Source organism: Phocoena phocoena, chromosome 2, assembly GCF_963924675.1.
Source record: "Phocoena phocoena chromosome 2, mPhoPho1.1, whole genome shotgun sequence".
Lineage (NCBI taxonomy): Eukaryota > Metazoa > Chordata > Mammalia > Artiodactyla > Phocoenidae > Phocoena > Phocoena phocoena.
In genome coordinates, this window is record NC_089220.1 from 106,219,034 (window position 1) to 106,234,121 (window position 15,088).

General features: G+C 45.3%; 1 protein-coding gene across 2 annotated transcripts in view; it reads right to left on the reverse strand.

Annotated features, from left to right (window-relative positions):
- CA12 (carbonic anhydrase 12) overlaps positions 1 to 15,088 on the reverse strand; it is a 60,252-nt gene that overhangs the window by 42,910 nt on the left and 2,254 nt on the right. For both annotated transcript variants that reach the window (XM_065872571.1, XM_065872570.1), the window contains exon 2: positions 9,453 to 9,473. In XM_065872571.1, the coding sequence (XP_065728643.1) occupies positions 9,453 to 9,473 (21 nt within the window). The remainder of the gene's footprint in view (positions 1 to 9,452; positions 9,474 to 15,088) is intronic.

Consider the following 15,088-nt stretch of genomic DNA (forward strand, 5'->3'; position numbering starts at 1 on the left):
TGGAGGAGGGCAGAAAAAAAAGAGTGATGCATGTGTAGGGTACCATTACTCTCAGGTCCCTTCTAGGTAATAATTCCAGAAATTTATTTGTATAACATTTTGGCTCAGGATCATGAAAAATACCTATAAACTAGAAGGGCACTATCAATGAAGAACCTTTAGATTTGCAGGTCATAAGAGAATAGACAGTCACTCAAGTTAGAATCACCAGTTTGCCTCTGGGCTTCCTGGTGGCCAAAGCCAAAAGGGGAAACAGTCATTTGCATGACTGCCTCAGACCTGCTACAAAACCTCTTTGTTCCACAACCTTCACAGTCACCTTTTCTCCTTTCTCCACTTCTCATGCAGTTCCCAGAAGATGGAGTACCAAGGAGGGGCCTCCCTACAAAAGCACCAGGCGCCATTAGCCAGCGTCACCATTCCCTGCTATAAGCAAATCTCACCCTCATCATAACCAAGGAGCCCTTTCTGAGCCAACTGTCCCAAAAGGTGGGGGCAGCATGACCATCTGCCCTGAAGCTAAGCACGGGCATCCTTACGAGATCTACATGGGTCTCCTATTCACCCAGAAGTCATACAGCTGATCTAGTCACAAGTTAATGATTACAAACTCATTTAAAAAGTTAAGATGAGCTAAATGAGCCATTTTATTTAGAGTCATGCCAGTTCTTTTTTTTTATATATACTGCAATTTTATTTCAATCGCACAATTGAAGTTAGCATGTAGGAAATTTAAATGAAACAGTACGGTAAAAATAGCAGAGAACAAAAAGCTCTAATAAGGAAGTCCACCTAAAGCATGAGAATTCAACATTCATTAGTGTTTCATTTTCTGTTTTGATTGACACTTGATGCTTTCAAATTTTGAAACAAACTTTGAGATCATGATGACTATTCTGAAGAGATTTCAGCACCAGCACTAAGATTTGTACATTCAGTTGGTTTGCAATTGACTTGTTAGCCATTTACACAGTGTATAGTACAGATCTGTCACAGGTCAGATCACAGTGTTGAAGGAAAGAAGTACCTTCCTGTAATTAGAAAGGATCCCTTAAACTACGCTCAGCTTAAGACATCCAGTGTACAAGAGCACGAAAACCATCATAATATTGTGGCTCCAAGGAACATAGTTTTGATAAGGAAAATAACCTAAGCTTCTGCTTCCCGTCTTAATTACTGAAATCTCTAACAAGGACAAAACTGTCACATAGGACAGTTACATCAGTTCTGAGTCAACCTTTATGGACATGAGGAGGTGGCAGCTCGTATTTGTTCCTTCCTGGTTGGCAAAAATTAAATGCTTGCCAGGTCATTGGAAAGCTTGTTCCTTAAAGGAATACTTTTGTGAGTTAAAAAAAAAAGAAGAAGAAGAAGAGCCCGTCTATGGGAATTCCCTGGCGGTCCAGTGGTTAGGCCTCGGTGCTCTCACTGCTGTGGCCCAGTTCAGTCCCTGGCCAGGCAACTAAGATCCCACAAGCCATGTGGCTCAGCCAAAAAAAAAAAAAAAAAAAAAAGCACCTAATTTATTTTGTTTACAAATACTTGTCATACTGGTCCAACACCACTAAAAAGTGTAAGTGAACTGTGGCTTGACTGAAAATTGAAAGAAGTTACAGTTCAAAATCTAATATGATTCCCCATCATTCCTATATGCTGTGTTGGACAGCATGCATACTAGCCATTATTTTTACATTTTCTTGCCCCTACTGTTTCACTATTTAATTGTTGATCAGTTAAATCATTTCAGCTCCTTTCTCTGTGCTCTTAGCATCGAACAGGGTGTTTCTTGGTGAGTATTTGTGGAACAGCTACCATATTTCATTGCTTCTAGATGCCATGGATTATAAGATATATCCCACTTACAGAGATGCTAAAATAAAATTGCATCTGAGAATCAACGAAATACCGTCTTTGTCCACAGCAGGTCCTGGCTCTCTTTTTTTTTTTTTTTTACATCTTTATTGGAGTATAATTGCTTTACAATGGTGTGTTAGTTTCTGCTTTATAACAAAGTGAATCAGTTATACATATACATATGTCCCCATATCTCTTCCCTCTTGCATCTCCCTCCCTCCCACCCTCCCTATCCCACCCCTCTAGGTGGTCACAAAGCACCGAGTTGATCTCCCTGTGCTATGCGACTGCTTCCCACTCGCTATCTGTTTTACGTTTGGTAGGAGGCAAGAATATACAGTGGAGAAAGGACAGCCTCTTCAATAAGTGGTGCTGGGAAAACTGGACAGCTACATGTAAAAGTATGAAATTAGAACACTCCCTGGCTCTCTTTCTTGGCCATGCGGTGTGACCCTGGGAAGAGTCTGGCTGTGCTCTTGGGCTCCGCAGTCGTGCCTGCACCCTTCACCCCTGTGGCCGCCCCTGCAGAGGAAGACAGTAACAGACCAGGAGAGAGGGCCCCTGCTCCCTTCAAGGAGAGGTGGAGCCTGCTGAGACGATCTCTGGTCCATTCTCCATTGAAAAGGAGACCTTCTAGTCTCTGCCCGGGGCGCCATCACACACCTGCTCTGAATTCAGCCTTTTTGCTTTCAATCTTTCTTCTAAGCTGGTTTACCCTACGGGCTCCCTCTCTTTCCCCCTGCTGGGGATGGGCTGCCAAGGGCTTTAACTGGCTTCTGAATGCCTGGGGCTTGAGACCAGCATGAAGCAGAGAGGGCAAGTTTGAGCACAGCCAGAGGCTTGACGGAGCCCCTGGCAGGACCCACTCCCAGCTCTCACCAGCCAACTCTCAGCCCACAGTTCCAAGGCTTGTCTCTGCCCCAGGTGGGTGACAGCCCCTGCACGGGGCTGGACTTATGTAGTTCAGAGCCCTAGTAGCCCAGCCCCAGATTTCTTCCCAGCTCCACTCCTGAACCCTAAATCAAGGCTCAGCCCAGAGGCTCAGCGGGGAGTAGCACCCTGCCTCCGTGGGCTGGGCAGAGAGGCAGGGTATGCTCCAGTGACTTCAGCTGCGTGGCTGAGGTGACCACGGCTATGGAACCAGATATCTGGTGCCTAGATGCCAGGAAAGTGCCCGGGTGATGAGCTCCTGCTTGACTCCTGGTCTGAAGGACAAGGCTGGGAAGAACTTTCTGGCCTGTGACGCCCGTGGGACAAGGTCTTGGCGCCCTTGGGGTTTTTTGCTCAAGCACTTTTTTTCTCACAAGGGAAACTCCTTTTGTTTGTTCAGAATATAAAAAGAATACCTCCTCACTGTTAAAAACTCAGGCAGTTCAGAAAAGCACGAAGAAGTAGATCCTTTCTAACAAAACTCAGGTTTGTTTGGTATTGTGGAGTTTACCAGGCATTTCCCCATCTATTGGCTAATAGAATTCCACCATAACTCTGTAAAGTGAAGGGAAAGAAGACGATTAGCTACACGTGCTCCCTGTTCGCCAGGCACCGCGAGCCTGCTTCTGTGTATTATTTAATCCTCGCCGTGACTCTGGAGCAAAGCAGCGTTTCTCAAACTTGAGTGTGTATCAGAATCACCTGATGGGCTTGTTAAAACAGACTGCTGGGCCCAGCCCCAGAGTTTTTGATTTGGAGGTAAATCTGGGCAGGGCCCGAGAATTTGCGTTTCTAACAGAGTCATATATGGTGCTTTTCTTGCTGCTAAAAGAACAGGAGGTGAAGGGTTTGGGTTTTTCCTCCCAGGCTCCTCCCATGAGTTTCGCTTGTAGCTCTGAGTGTTTGGGAAGGGCATCCCAAGCCCCAGGTGATGTTGGTGCTGCCCATCCAGGTGCCACTGAGGTAGATGCTATTACTGCTCCCATTTTGTAGTTGAGAAAACCGAGCTCCGGAGAGGTTGTTACTTTCCTAAGACCGTTTATCCAGAAAGTGGCCTAGCTGCTATTTCCAGGAGGTCTGCCTGGTTCTGGGCTTTGTACACTCTCCACTTCTTCCTCCTGGTTTTCTGTCTCACCCGTCCCTCGCCCCCCATGACACTACACCCGTCTTTAGGAACAAATGCCAGCTTCCCTAGTTTTTCACCCAGCTGGTAAGGCCAGCTGTGAATATGAAAATGCAGGCATTTGGGCAGCCACAGGCCAAGATCCTCCAGAACACACAAACCTCAATTCTGCAACTCAGGAAAGATGAGAAATAATGACGAGTGGGTAGACCACACCACATCCAGGCAGACCCTGGATGTCACAACTTCAATTAGAAGTAACTGGAACCATAGCACAGATTTAATAAATCACAGCAGGTTGGATTGCTAAGCCTCAAGGGAAATCCCCAAGATGTAGCGGTTAGGGATTCAGTTCCCCGGTATGAAAAACATGTTTTGGCCTTTTTTGTTCTCTCTCCCTCTTTCCCATAAGAGTCCTTTGTGCCTCTTGTCCTTCATCCTCAGGATGGCAGTGGGAACGGGGGAGAAGTCACTGGGGTATTGTGAGTTGTCCAGGCCTCTGCCTTTGGTAAAGACGCCAGTTCTCCGTAATAAAATCAGCCTATTAATTGCACATGCTCCCTAACTGCTGTTTTAAGTTCTCCCTTTAGCTCTAATTTAATCTGTTTTTTATACTGCCTTTGAGCGTGAAGGTCACACGGTGCCTTTGCCTACTACAAAAGTAAAGCCTCCTAGCTTCCTTGCATGTGTTCCATGTCTTGTTCTAGCTTGGGAAGGATGTCCTGAACCCCAGAGATAGTCTGTTTATGGTAACTTAATATTCCAGCAGATTCTGGACAGAAGGGGGTGGAGGTGGGAGCCTGGAGAACCAATGAGGTTCGCTCCAATGGAGGAGCCCTTCCTAATTCCCAAAGGAAATTCTTTAAGACAGAGCGTCTGTTGTCTGGGAGAAAGGAGAGCAGTTAAGGAATGAGGTGGCAGTGCCTGGTCACAGGGAGTCCTGACAGAGCCCGGGACCGAGAAGCTGGGCAGGAGGGCCTACAAGCCCGGTGCCCGGCACCACCAGGCTAAGCTGCCATCTTTCCAGCGTCCCCGATCTGGGATGGAGGGGTGGATGCCTTGCGAGGCCCTGACTTGGGGAGAAGTGGGACTCGTTCACCTGCCAGGAGGGGGGTTGGCTTCCTCTTCCCCTTACATCTCATCTCCCATGACGGTTTGTCTTATTTCTCCCAAATGATGAACAGTGGTATTTGTCTGTTTCTGAACTAGCTCACATGGGAGGAGCACCAGAGCAGTGTCTGGCATCCTCTGGGATGGAGCCCCATGTCCCTTCTCTGCTCACGTGATGCGTTCTTGGGTCGTTAGCTTCAGTACAGTCACTCCTTTTGGTTGCTCTGTTATTTTGAACACGCTGAGGGTTTTTTGGTTGTTTCTTGTGGGAGGGCTGAAAAATCTATTGGGGTAAGGATGACTCTCCCAGCCAGCTGGAATTGTTTAACTCTTTTATTGAATATAGTATACATACAGAAAAGTGCATGTATCGTAAGTGAACAGCTTGATGGATTTTCACAAACTGAACACAGCACCCGTGTCAAGGGACGAAACGTGACCAATATGCCCTCCTTCCAGTCACCTCCGCACCCCAAGGGCAACCACTACCCTGCCTTCTAACAGCATAGATGCACTTGAGCAGACTGGAGTTCAGCCTTCTCTCACGTGTCAGCCTGACTTGCAGTTGCCCTCCATTTCAGAGTTGGTGGGTCAGCAGGATTGAATTGGGGCTGATTGCAGGGGGGTAGGGCTCTGACCCAGCACATGCCAACGCGTACCCAGCTGCTGCTCCAGCCACCCGGGAGGAGCACTCAGGGGCAGGGCTGGCTCCATCCTGGCTGCCAGACGGTCCTCCTGTCTGCAGGGGGCCATCCGGGAGGTTAGCCTGGTGACTCAGTGTGGAGAGGGGATGGGGCTCGAGTTCTCTTTCCGAGTGCTTCTAGAAGTCCTATCCTGTGTTCCTGGAAGCGAGAGGCCCGCAGAGTAGGATGACTCAGCGGCATCTATGTGAAAAGTAGCTGTGAGGTCTGCGCCCTGGGAAAACCAGCATGTGGCCTTGGGTTGGACTTGCCCCATTCGATGCAGCCTGTATTGTTTGGAAACCATTCTTCCCTCCCCCGCTACCCCCGGCACCTATGCCAGGCTCTCTGTTTACTTGTGTGACTCGAAGCACAAGTGCCAGCTGCCAGCCTGGACCTGTTTGCCTCCTTCACTGGCCCCCCACTGACCTGACTCCACATCACGTGTGCTCATTTCACTAATAAAAAACCAGGTTTGCCTCTGTGCTCGCCCACATGCATGCCATGCATCTTTAGACTCTGCCCTCTGCTTCCTCAGCAAAGAGCTGCTCTAACTGTGCGCAGGAGGGACAGAGGGCTGGCCAGCGCTAATGGCCAGGAAGAAGTGCTTCTGGATTGGTCGGTACGGCTGGACAGAAAGGCCCTCCCTTGGGGAGCACCATGTCATGCCTAAGTGGCAGTAAGATTTTCCTCCTACACCTTCTTGACACCGTGTCTCTCTGTTCTCCGTAACTTCCTTGCCCTGCCCAGGGGCGCTGTCCCGCAGACGCAGGGAGCCCTGGGGAGACGTGACTTGTGTCTCCACTCCACCTGGGAAGCCAGTAGAAGAGGTGTGGGGCAAGTTACCTCTGACTCAGGCTAGAAAGGTCTTGGGAACCATCTGGTCAGAGGTTCTCTAACAGAGTGCCTAAGAATCGCCTGGAATAGACAGGTTTTTCAGGTTCCCTCCCTCCCCCAGATCCAGGCTGCGGCTCAGAAATCCGTATATCTGGAAGGCATTCCAGGTGATTCTGATGCAGGTGAGCCCACGCCATAGCTTGAGGAACACTGGTCTGGATAACCCCTTCCCCAGGTCACAGAGGGGGAGGAAGCAAGACCCCGAGGGCTCACATGCTTCCTCCAGACCATATGGAATAAGGTCCAGAACTTGAGCCCCACCTTCGTTCCGTGCCTACACTGCTCCTGTCTCCTCCCACAAACTGAACCTGCGCAAGGGGCCCTGATCCCCAGACTGCACCGATTCCTCCTTTGTCAGGTCTCTTGCCCTACCCTTCCCTCTTAACTGCCGCCACTGTAAACTGGACGTTAAGACACAGAATCGGGTTTCTTCAAAGGCCAAACACCTTCCGGCCTCCCTCCCATCCTTCCTCTTCCACCACCTACCATCCCCTACTCTCCATAAAATGCAAATTACCCCCTGCCCCGCCCCTCCATCCATGGGACAAAGTGGGAAGAGCCTGGCCTCCCCCTCCATGCTACCCCTGATTCTTTTTTTAATTTAGAACAATATTTATTAATGAAATATATTCACCTTAGAGAAGTCCATACAACACTCTCAATATAATAGAATACTGTTGACACAATGCAATCATTATAGCTTTAACAACATGTTACCAAAAGATGGACACACATGAAGCTTTTATTTGTGGTAGTGAGGGAAATAACATTCAACTCCAAAAAATAATGATGAGATACACAGGCGTCAAATTGCCTTCTCATATAAAGAAAACGTGTAGACACAAAACTATTATTATTTTTGAGAGAAGTAAAAATCTATTCCAAGAAAACAATGTATCTTGATAATAATAGTCATAGTCTACTTTTATTGGGTGCTTGCTGTAGAACAAGTATCAATACTATGCCAGCCCATTTCACATGGATCTCACCATTCGATCCTGACAGTAACCCTGTGGTTGGTGCCATTAGTAGAAAGTCTAATATAGGCCTTTAGAACAGCAACAATGCCTTCCTGTTACACAATGTTAGTGTTTTTTGGGGAAAAAAAAGGGCTGCTGGTGTCTCATGTTTTTCTCTCTGTATTTTGGGATAATTTAAAGTATTAGCTAAATATTGTTGAAAAAAATTTTTTTTAGTATTTTGTTTCGTTTTGCATTTTTTGGTAAGGCAAGCACAGGATAAACATTCAAACTTTACGGACAGTGAAAAGTAACTCTTCCCTCCCAGAGCTGACCCGTAGTCCCTCAGTACTCCTTTCCAGGGGCCATTACTGTTTCAGTTTCTCCTGAATCCTTCTAGAAAAATTCTGTGCAAACACAAAGTTACAGTGTACACACATGGTGCCACATATACACACTAATACCTGGCTTTTTTCATTTAACAACATAGCTTGGAGATGGGAGATGGGCCAGCATCCTTACTTACAGACCTGCTGCAGTCTTTTAATACATGACCCAACCTATCTTTCTGACCTTAGAGTCCATCCCTCCCCTGTAACGACTTCTCTACATGTTTTCCCTCAAATGCCCTCTTGCTCTTTCTTGCCTCCATTCATGTGATACCATCATCAACTTGGCCAATAGCACTTCCTTCCCATCGTACTGAATCCTCCCCATCCTCCAAGGTCCGGTTGAAAACCCTCTTCCTCCAGGAAGCCTTCCTTGACCATCTAGCCCTAGCCCTCTCGTCCTCCTCTGAACCATCAGAGCACTGAATCGTTTACTTGTTATCTGCTATTATTACCTATTATATTCTGCTTGGAATTGTGAGCTTTAAGTAATTCCCATCTACAGACCACAGCCTATGCTTCTAATTACCCACCCACTTAGCAACGTGCCTTGCCCATAATAAGTACGTAAGGGATGTTAGTAGCAGTGGAGCCATGCAATGCTAGAGCCGAGGAGACCTCGGCCTGGAGGTAGCTGGTTGATTAGCTCAGGGACTTTTCTCTGCCTCTCGGGCTAACAAACATCCAAAGCCTAACTAGCAAATCCAAGGCAGATCTTTCTCTGGATTCTGCTTCCTCTGTAGTAATCAACTTCCCAGTCTGTCACCACCCCTCCTGTGCCAGTGAGGCCAGTTCCACCCTCCTGCTCCCCATAACAATGTCTCTTGCACATCCCTCGTCACTCAGTCCCAAACAAGTCATTATTAACATTCCTGCGCTTGCCAGCGGACCCTAGAGCTTGACCCCCATCCCCACGCCAGCTGATGACCAATTCCCATTCATTGCAATACATGAGCTAAGCCGATTTCAAGCTGCTTATCTCGAAACCTCTGTGCACACTTGATGTCCCTGTCTCTCCATTTAAGACAAGCATTCCTCTTTCACTAAGGACTGACCATCACTGCTTGCTTACAAACACGGCAACGAGAAGTTAATTCTAGACACACTGGCAGCTTAAGTTCTCGGGCCTGAGCCTAACTTTCAGAAAGGAGCCCTTTATTCTTTGTTTACTGTAGAATAAATGTCCTACAGAGGAGAAGGGCACTCTCCTGCCTAGGGCCCTTGCAGTCTGAAGGTAACCTGGGCATCCTCACCTGGGCGGTTTGCAGGAATCTGAAAGCCTTACACTGTGACTCGCAGTTCAAATGCACAAAGCAGGCTCAGCTGCTTGGAGAAAGAGCTGTCTGAGACCTGTGTGGAGCAAGTCTTTAGAGAGGACGTTGTGCCCTCTTTTAACAATACCAGAACTGCTCTCCCCAACCCCCCAAAATAACCTCTACAGATCAAGAAGTTTCTGACTTTCTCATTAAATAGTCATCTCCTCAAAAAAGTATTTAAGATCTCTACTTACCTATATAGGTCCACTTGGATCCTGCAAAGAAGAAAAAGCAAAAAAGCAAGTAAGTACAACTGAGCTTGAACAAGTTAGAGAAAACATGGCAGATTTTATTTTTAAATGGGTGAAATTAAAAGGAGCTGGATGCCCAGAACTTCAGACTTTTTCAACATGGAGAAAAGGGAATCCTTATGCACTGCTGGTGGGAATGTAAATTGGTGCAGCCACTATGGAAAACAGTATTGATCTATAGGTTGCTCAAAAATATTAAGAACAGAACTGCCATATGATCCACCAATTCCACTTCTGGATATTTATCCAAAGAAAACAAAAACACTAATTAGGAAAGATATATGCACCCCTATGTTCATTGCAGCATTATTTACAATAGTCAAGATATGGAAGCAACCCAAGTGACCATTAATAGGTGAATGGATAAAGAACTGCGATATATATATATATATTCCACAGATATATATATGCAATATTACCCCGCCATAAAAAAGAATTAAATCTTGCCATTTGTGATTACCTGGCTGGACCTAGAGAGTATTATGCTAAGTGAAATAAGTAGAGAAAGACAAATACTGTATGATTTCACGTATATGTGGAATCTAAAAATCCAACCAAATGAGCAAACCTAACAAAAGAAAGAAACAGAGATACAGAGAACAGGTGGTTTCCAGAGGAGAGGTGCATGGAGGGAGGATAGAAATAGGTGATGGAGATTAAGAGGTACAAGCTTCCAGTTGCAAAATAAATGAGTCACTGATATGAAATGTACAGTGTGGGGAATATAGTCAATAACTAATATCCTTGGATGGTGACATTTTAATTGTATAGAAAAAAATCACTATGTTGTATAATAGGAGCTAACATAGTGTTGTAGGTCAATATACTTCAAAAACAAACAAACTTACTCATAGAAAAAGAGATCTTATTTGTGGCTACCAGAGGCAGTGAGTGAGGGCAGGGGGAGTTGGATGAAGATGACCAAAAGGTACTAACTTCCAGTCATAAATAAGTACTAGGGATGTGATGTACAACATGCTAAATATAATTAACACGGCTGGACGTTACATATGAAAATTGTTAAGAGAGTCCTAGGAGGGGCTTCCCTCGTGGCGCAGTGGTTGAGAGTCCGCCTGCCGATGCAGGGGACGCGGGTTCGTGCCCTGGTCCGGGAAGATCCCACGTGCCGCGGAGCGGCTGGGCCCGTGATCCATGGCCGCTGAGCCTGTGCGTCCGGAGCCTGTGCTCCGCAACGGGAGAGGCCACAACGGTGAGAGGCCCGCGTACCACAAAAAAAAAAAAAAGAGAGAGAGTCCTAAGAGTTCTCATCAGAAGGAAAAATTTTTTTTCTATTTAATTTTGTACCTATATGAGATGATGGGTGTTCACTAAGCTTATTGTGATAATCATTTCATGAGGTATGTAAGTCACATCATTATACCGTCCATATTAAATTTATACAGTGCTGTGTGTCAAGTATATCTCAATGAAACTGTAAGAAAAAACATTTTTTTAATTAGAAAAAAAAAAACCTTTTTCAGAGTCTGTGTCAGAACAACTGCTTCTCAGAGCAACTGTGCTCCCAGGGGAGACAAAGCACAAGGCAGTGATTTTGTGCAGGGGCCCAGGGGTTAGGGAGGGCGCTTCTTGATCAGAAGCCTCCCGTATATCTTAGAGAAGCCAAATTTCATCACCTGAATGGGTAATAAAGTCACAAGGCTCAAAACTCAAAAGCCACCAAGAGGTACACAGTGAAAGTGATTCCTGCCACCCGAACTCCCTGCTTCATTAGACTCAGTCAGTTTCACCAGCTGATGGGAACACTTGCACAGTGTGGCTGCACACCCAGGTCTCTGTATTCTGTCCCCCCTGCCTTTTTGCACACAAATGTTGACATACGGGAAACCCTGTTTTGCATCTCGCTTTTTCCCACTTAACAACACAGCCTGGAGAAGGTTTCACCTCAGTACATAAAGAGGAGAAAACTAATCCCCAAAGGAAAGTTTTTCTTTGAGGGAGCTGCCACCCTCATCTGAATTAGAATTCCAGGGGCAGTGGCAATGTGGAGGAGAGGTCCTGCCAGGAATATAATGAAAGTCACCTATCACTTCCCACTCCACACCCTTCACTCATAAAAGTCCTTTGTGCTGACAGCAAAACATAGTTTTAAAAAGTCATTGCCTAGTACACCTGAAACTAACACAACATTGTTTCATCAACTATGCTCCAATATAAAATAAAATTTTTTAAAAAGTCGTTGCATAAATAACCAACAAGGGCCTACTGTATAGCACAGGGAACTATATGCAGGGAACTATCTTGTAATAACCTATAAGGGAAAAGAATCTGAAAAAGAATATATAGATATATGTATAACTGAATCACTTTGCTGTATACCTGAAACTGACAATATTGTACATTAACTACACTTCAGTTTTTAAAAAGTCGTTGCAGAGCTGTGCTCTCTCATTACCCTGCTGGCACACCTCCCTCTTCATCTCCAGGAGGAGCCTGAGACTCCAAACTGAGACTCAGGGTGTCTCGGGACACATCACAACGAGGGGACTGTTCAACTCCTATGTCCCTCTCTCCCAGCTTCTCCCAGTGCCTCTGAGATTCTCGGCCCACCAGGGTACTGATGCAAGAGGAAGACTCACATCTCCTTTCTCTCTTGGGAATGATTTGCAGTAAAACTTACCTGACCAACCATCTGGTAGTCACTTATCACAACTGGGCATTTCCTACTCAAGCCAATGGTGGTTTTGAAAAGCGAAAAAGGGATTTTGTTTGTTTTTTCTTTGTAAGCTGGTTTAATGTCCTATTTTTTTTGTTGTTCTGTTTCATTTCTTTGCCTCAGTCTTTTTAATTTTCAAATTCAATTGGCAATTTTTCAAATTACACTTGTACGTGGTTTAAAGAGTCAGATGGTTCTATAAGGCTTTTAATAAAAATATTGGTCCCCCGACATTCCCTAGTCACTTTCCTGCTCCCTATGGCAACCACTGTGAATTCTTTTAAAATGATTCTCTTGGCATTATCTCATCTCTATAACACATGCCCATGTTGTGCCTTCATGATTTGCTTTGGTTTAGGCATTATTTGTTGACATCCCACTTTGGAAGAGATGGATTGAGGGCTCTTTCACATACCTGCAACCCGACACCTCGTTTTATAGGTGAGAAAATGAAAGTCCACAAGGAGAAGCGGAAGATCAGTGCCTGCTAAGAAGCATATCTCCACATTTCCCATCACTTCCCACGAACTTAGAGAATCTTTGAGTCTCCTTCCCAATCTTTGGGGTAGAGGGGGGAGTCCATACCCCTTAGAGTATTCGATCAGTACTATGGACCTTTCCTCACTAAAAATGCCCACTAACACAACATTGTAAAGCAACCATACGCCAATAAAAATTTTTAAAATGCCCATAAGCTTGGACACAAAATTTCATGTACAGTTAAGGAGGTCCATAGAACCATGTTAGGTGGTTTTTGTTTGTTCTGTTTTGTTTACTGTAAGCTTCTTTGCCATAAACATCTTCCCTGCTGCGTAATTAATTGGCATTAAGACAATTTTTCTGTGAAAGATCAAATAACTAGTTGAAAGTTTTGGTTTGACAGTTTGGTTTCCACTGGTTGAAATGCATTAGCATTTCTTCCAGTCAGTGATGTTACTGATGTCTTTATCCAGCTGACCGATGACGATCATTTGCCCCAAGAGTTGGTTTCTTATTTTGAAACACACTACATTGGAGGAGAAAGAGGCAGAAGGCCTCGAGGGTGCAGAGTTGAGCCAACATTTCCCACAGAACTTTGAAACATCTGTCACTAGAGATGTGACAAGATGCCAAGAATACACCACAGGGTAGAGGCTTTCACAGTGCAACACGAAGCTCAGGTACAAACATGCATCCCTGTATTTGGAAACCGATGCCTCTCTTAATGAAGGAAGAAATGTTAGCGAGAACGAAAAAGTGCACTGCCGAATGAGGAGATGAATCAACAAACCAAAAAAAAAGAAAGAAAGAAAGAAAGAAAAAGGTATAAAATACTATGAATGAAAGACTTGGAAGACAAATACTTAGGAACAACCCACAAAATAAAATCCGTTATTTGCACAGTAGTGCCATGAATCTACACACGTTTAAACTGTATTCAAATATTTTGTATTTTGCAATAAAGTCTTTTAAATTGTTATTTCTTATGTTTCACTGTGTCCTTTTTTAAAAAAAATTTTATTGGAGTTTAGTTGATTTACAATGTGTTAGTTTCCGGTGTACAGCAAAGTGAATCAGTTATACATACATATATGCACTCTTTTTTAGATTCTTTTCCCGTATAGGTCATTACAGAGTATTGAGTAGAGTTCTCTGTGCTATACAGCAGGTCCTTATTAGTTATCTATTTTATATATAGTAGCGTGTATTATGTTAATCGCAATCTCCCAGTTTATCCCTCCCCTCTCCTTTACCCCCAGTAACCATAAGTTTGTTTTCTACATCTGTGACTCTGTTTCTGTTCATTATGTCCCTCTTGATATCCCTCTTTTACTTTTATTTTATTTTCTACAGCAAAATTGCCTTATGGGTCAATTAGTTATGCAGCGAAAGTGCTTGCGGCAAAGATGCTTACAGGCGAAAGTACACAGGGCCCCACAGACCCCCTGAAACTTGCTATGGACCGGATGGGAGTTAATAGTCCCCAAATTAACCTCCTCTGAATTAGCAATTGGATGAAGACATCCAGAACTGTGGGGAACCCAAACTTGTATGTGACCCCCAAGTTTACTGCTAGCCTTTTACTGAAACAGTAGTGAACAGGAACAAAACAGCCTGGCTTTGGAACCAAGCTACAGAAGACTTCAAACCTCTTTTCTGAACATTTCCCCTCAGCGTTCTGTTTGAGGGCTTCTGTTAAAATAGAATCATGGATTTCAGAGGCAAAGGAAGCCAGGTGGTTGCCACTTAGCCAGGCAGAGCACTTGGAGGCCCAGGTTGTAAAACCTCACAAAGAACGGGGCAGTTTGTCCTCACTGCCTCCCTGAGAGACATAGGCCACTCGGTGATCCTGGAGGCCACCAGGAAAAACATCTGCTACCTCTGAGCAGTCCTGCCTTGGCCCGAAATTTTAATTGCACCTGCACCAAAATCAAATCATGGCCTTAATAACCTACATCTTCTGCTGCTCTTCCCAAAGCTTGCTAAGCTGCGGTTCCCATGTTGTTGCAGCCCTCATCCTCAGATGAGGTATCAGCATAGTACTCTGGTAGGCTCAGGGCCCAGTGTGGTTGAGTACATCAGGGAGCATAACGGCTCAGGCGGTGACACAGGACTGGGGAGTTGTTCTTAAACAGCAGCAGCATCAGAGCAATCTTTCCTGCCCTCCTTTCTCTGAACGAACCTGCTTGGCCCTCAGGACTTGGTGCTTTGGGTATAAAGGGCTGTGCCTGGAGGGGCTCAGAAGCTGGAGTCTGGGGAGGAGAAGCACGGTAAAATGAAGGGGAGGGTGGGCTGAGTCAGGGGTTCTCACTGGATGAAGGTCGGGGCCCAGCCTGGTTCATTCAGTTGAGCCAGAACTGAAGGCAGGAAGATTTTATAAGGGAAGTGTGCCCCTTTGCCTTTTGGAAATGTCCCCTCCTGGTTT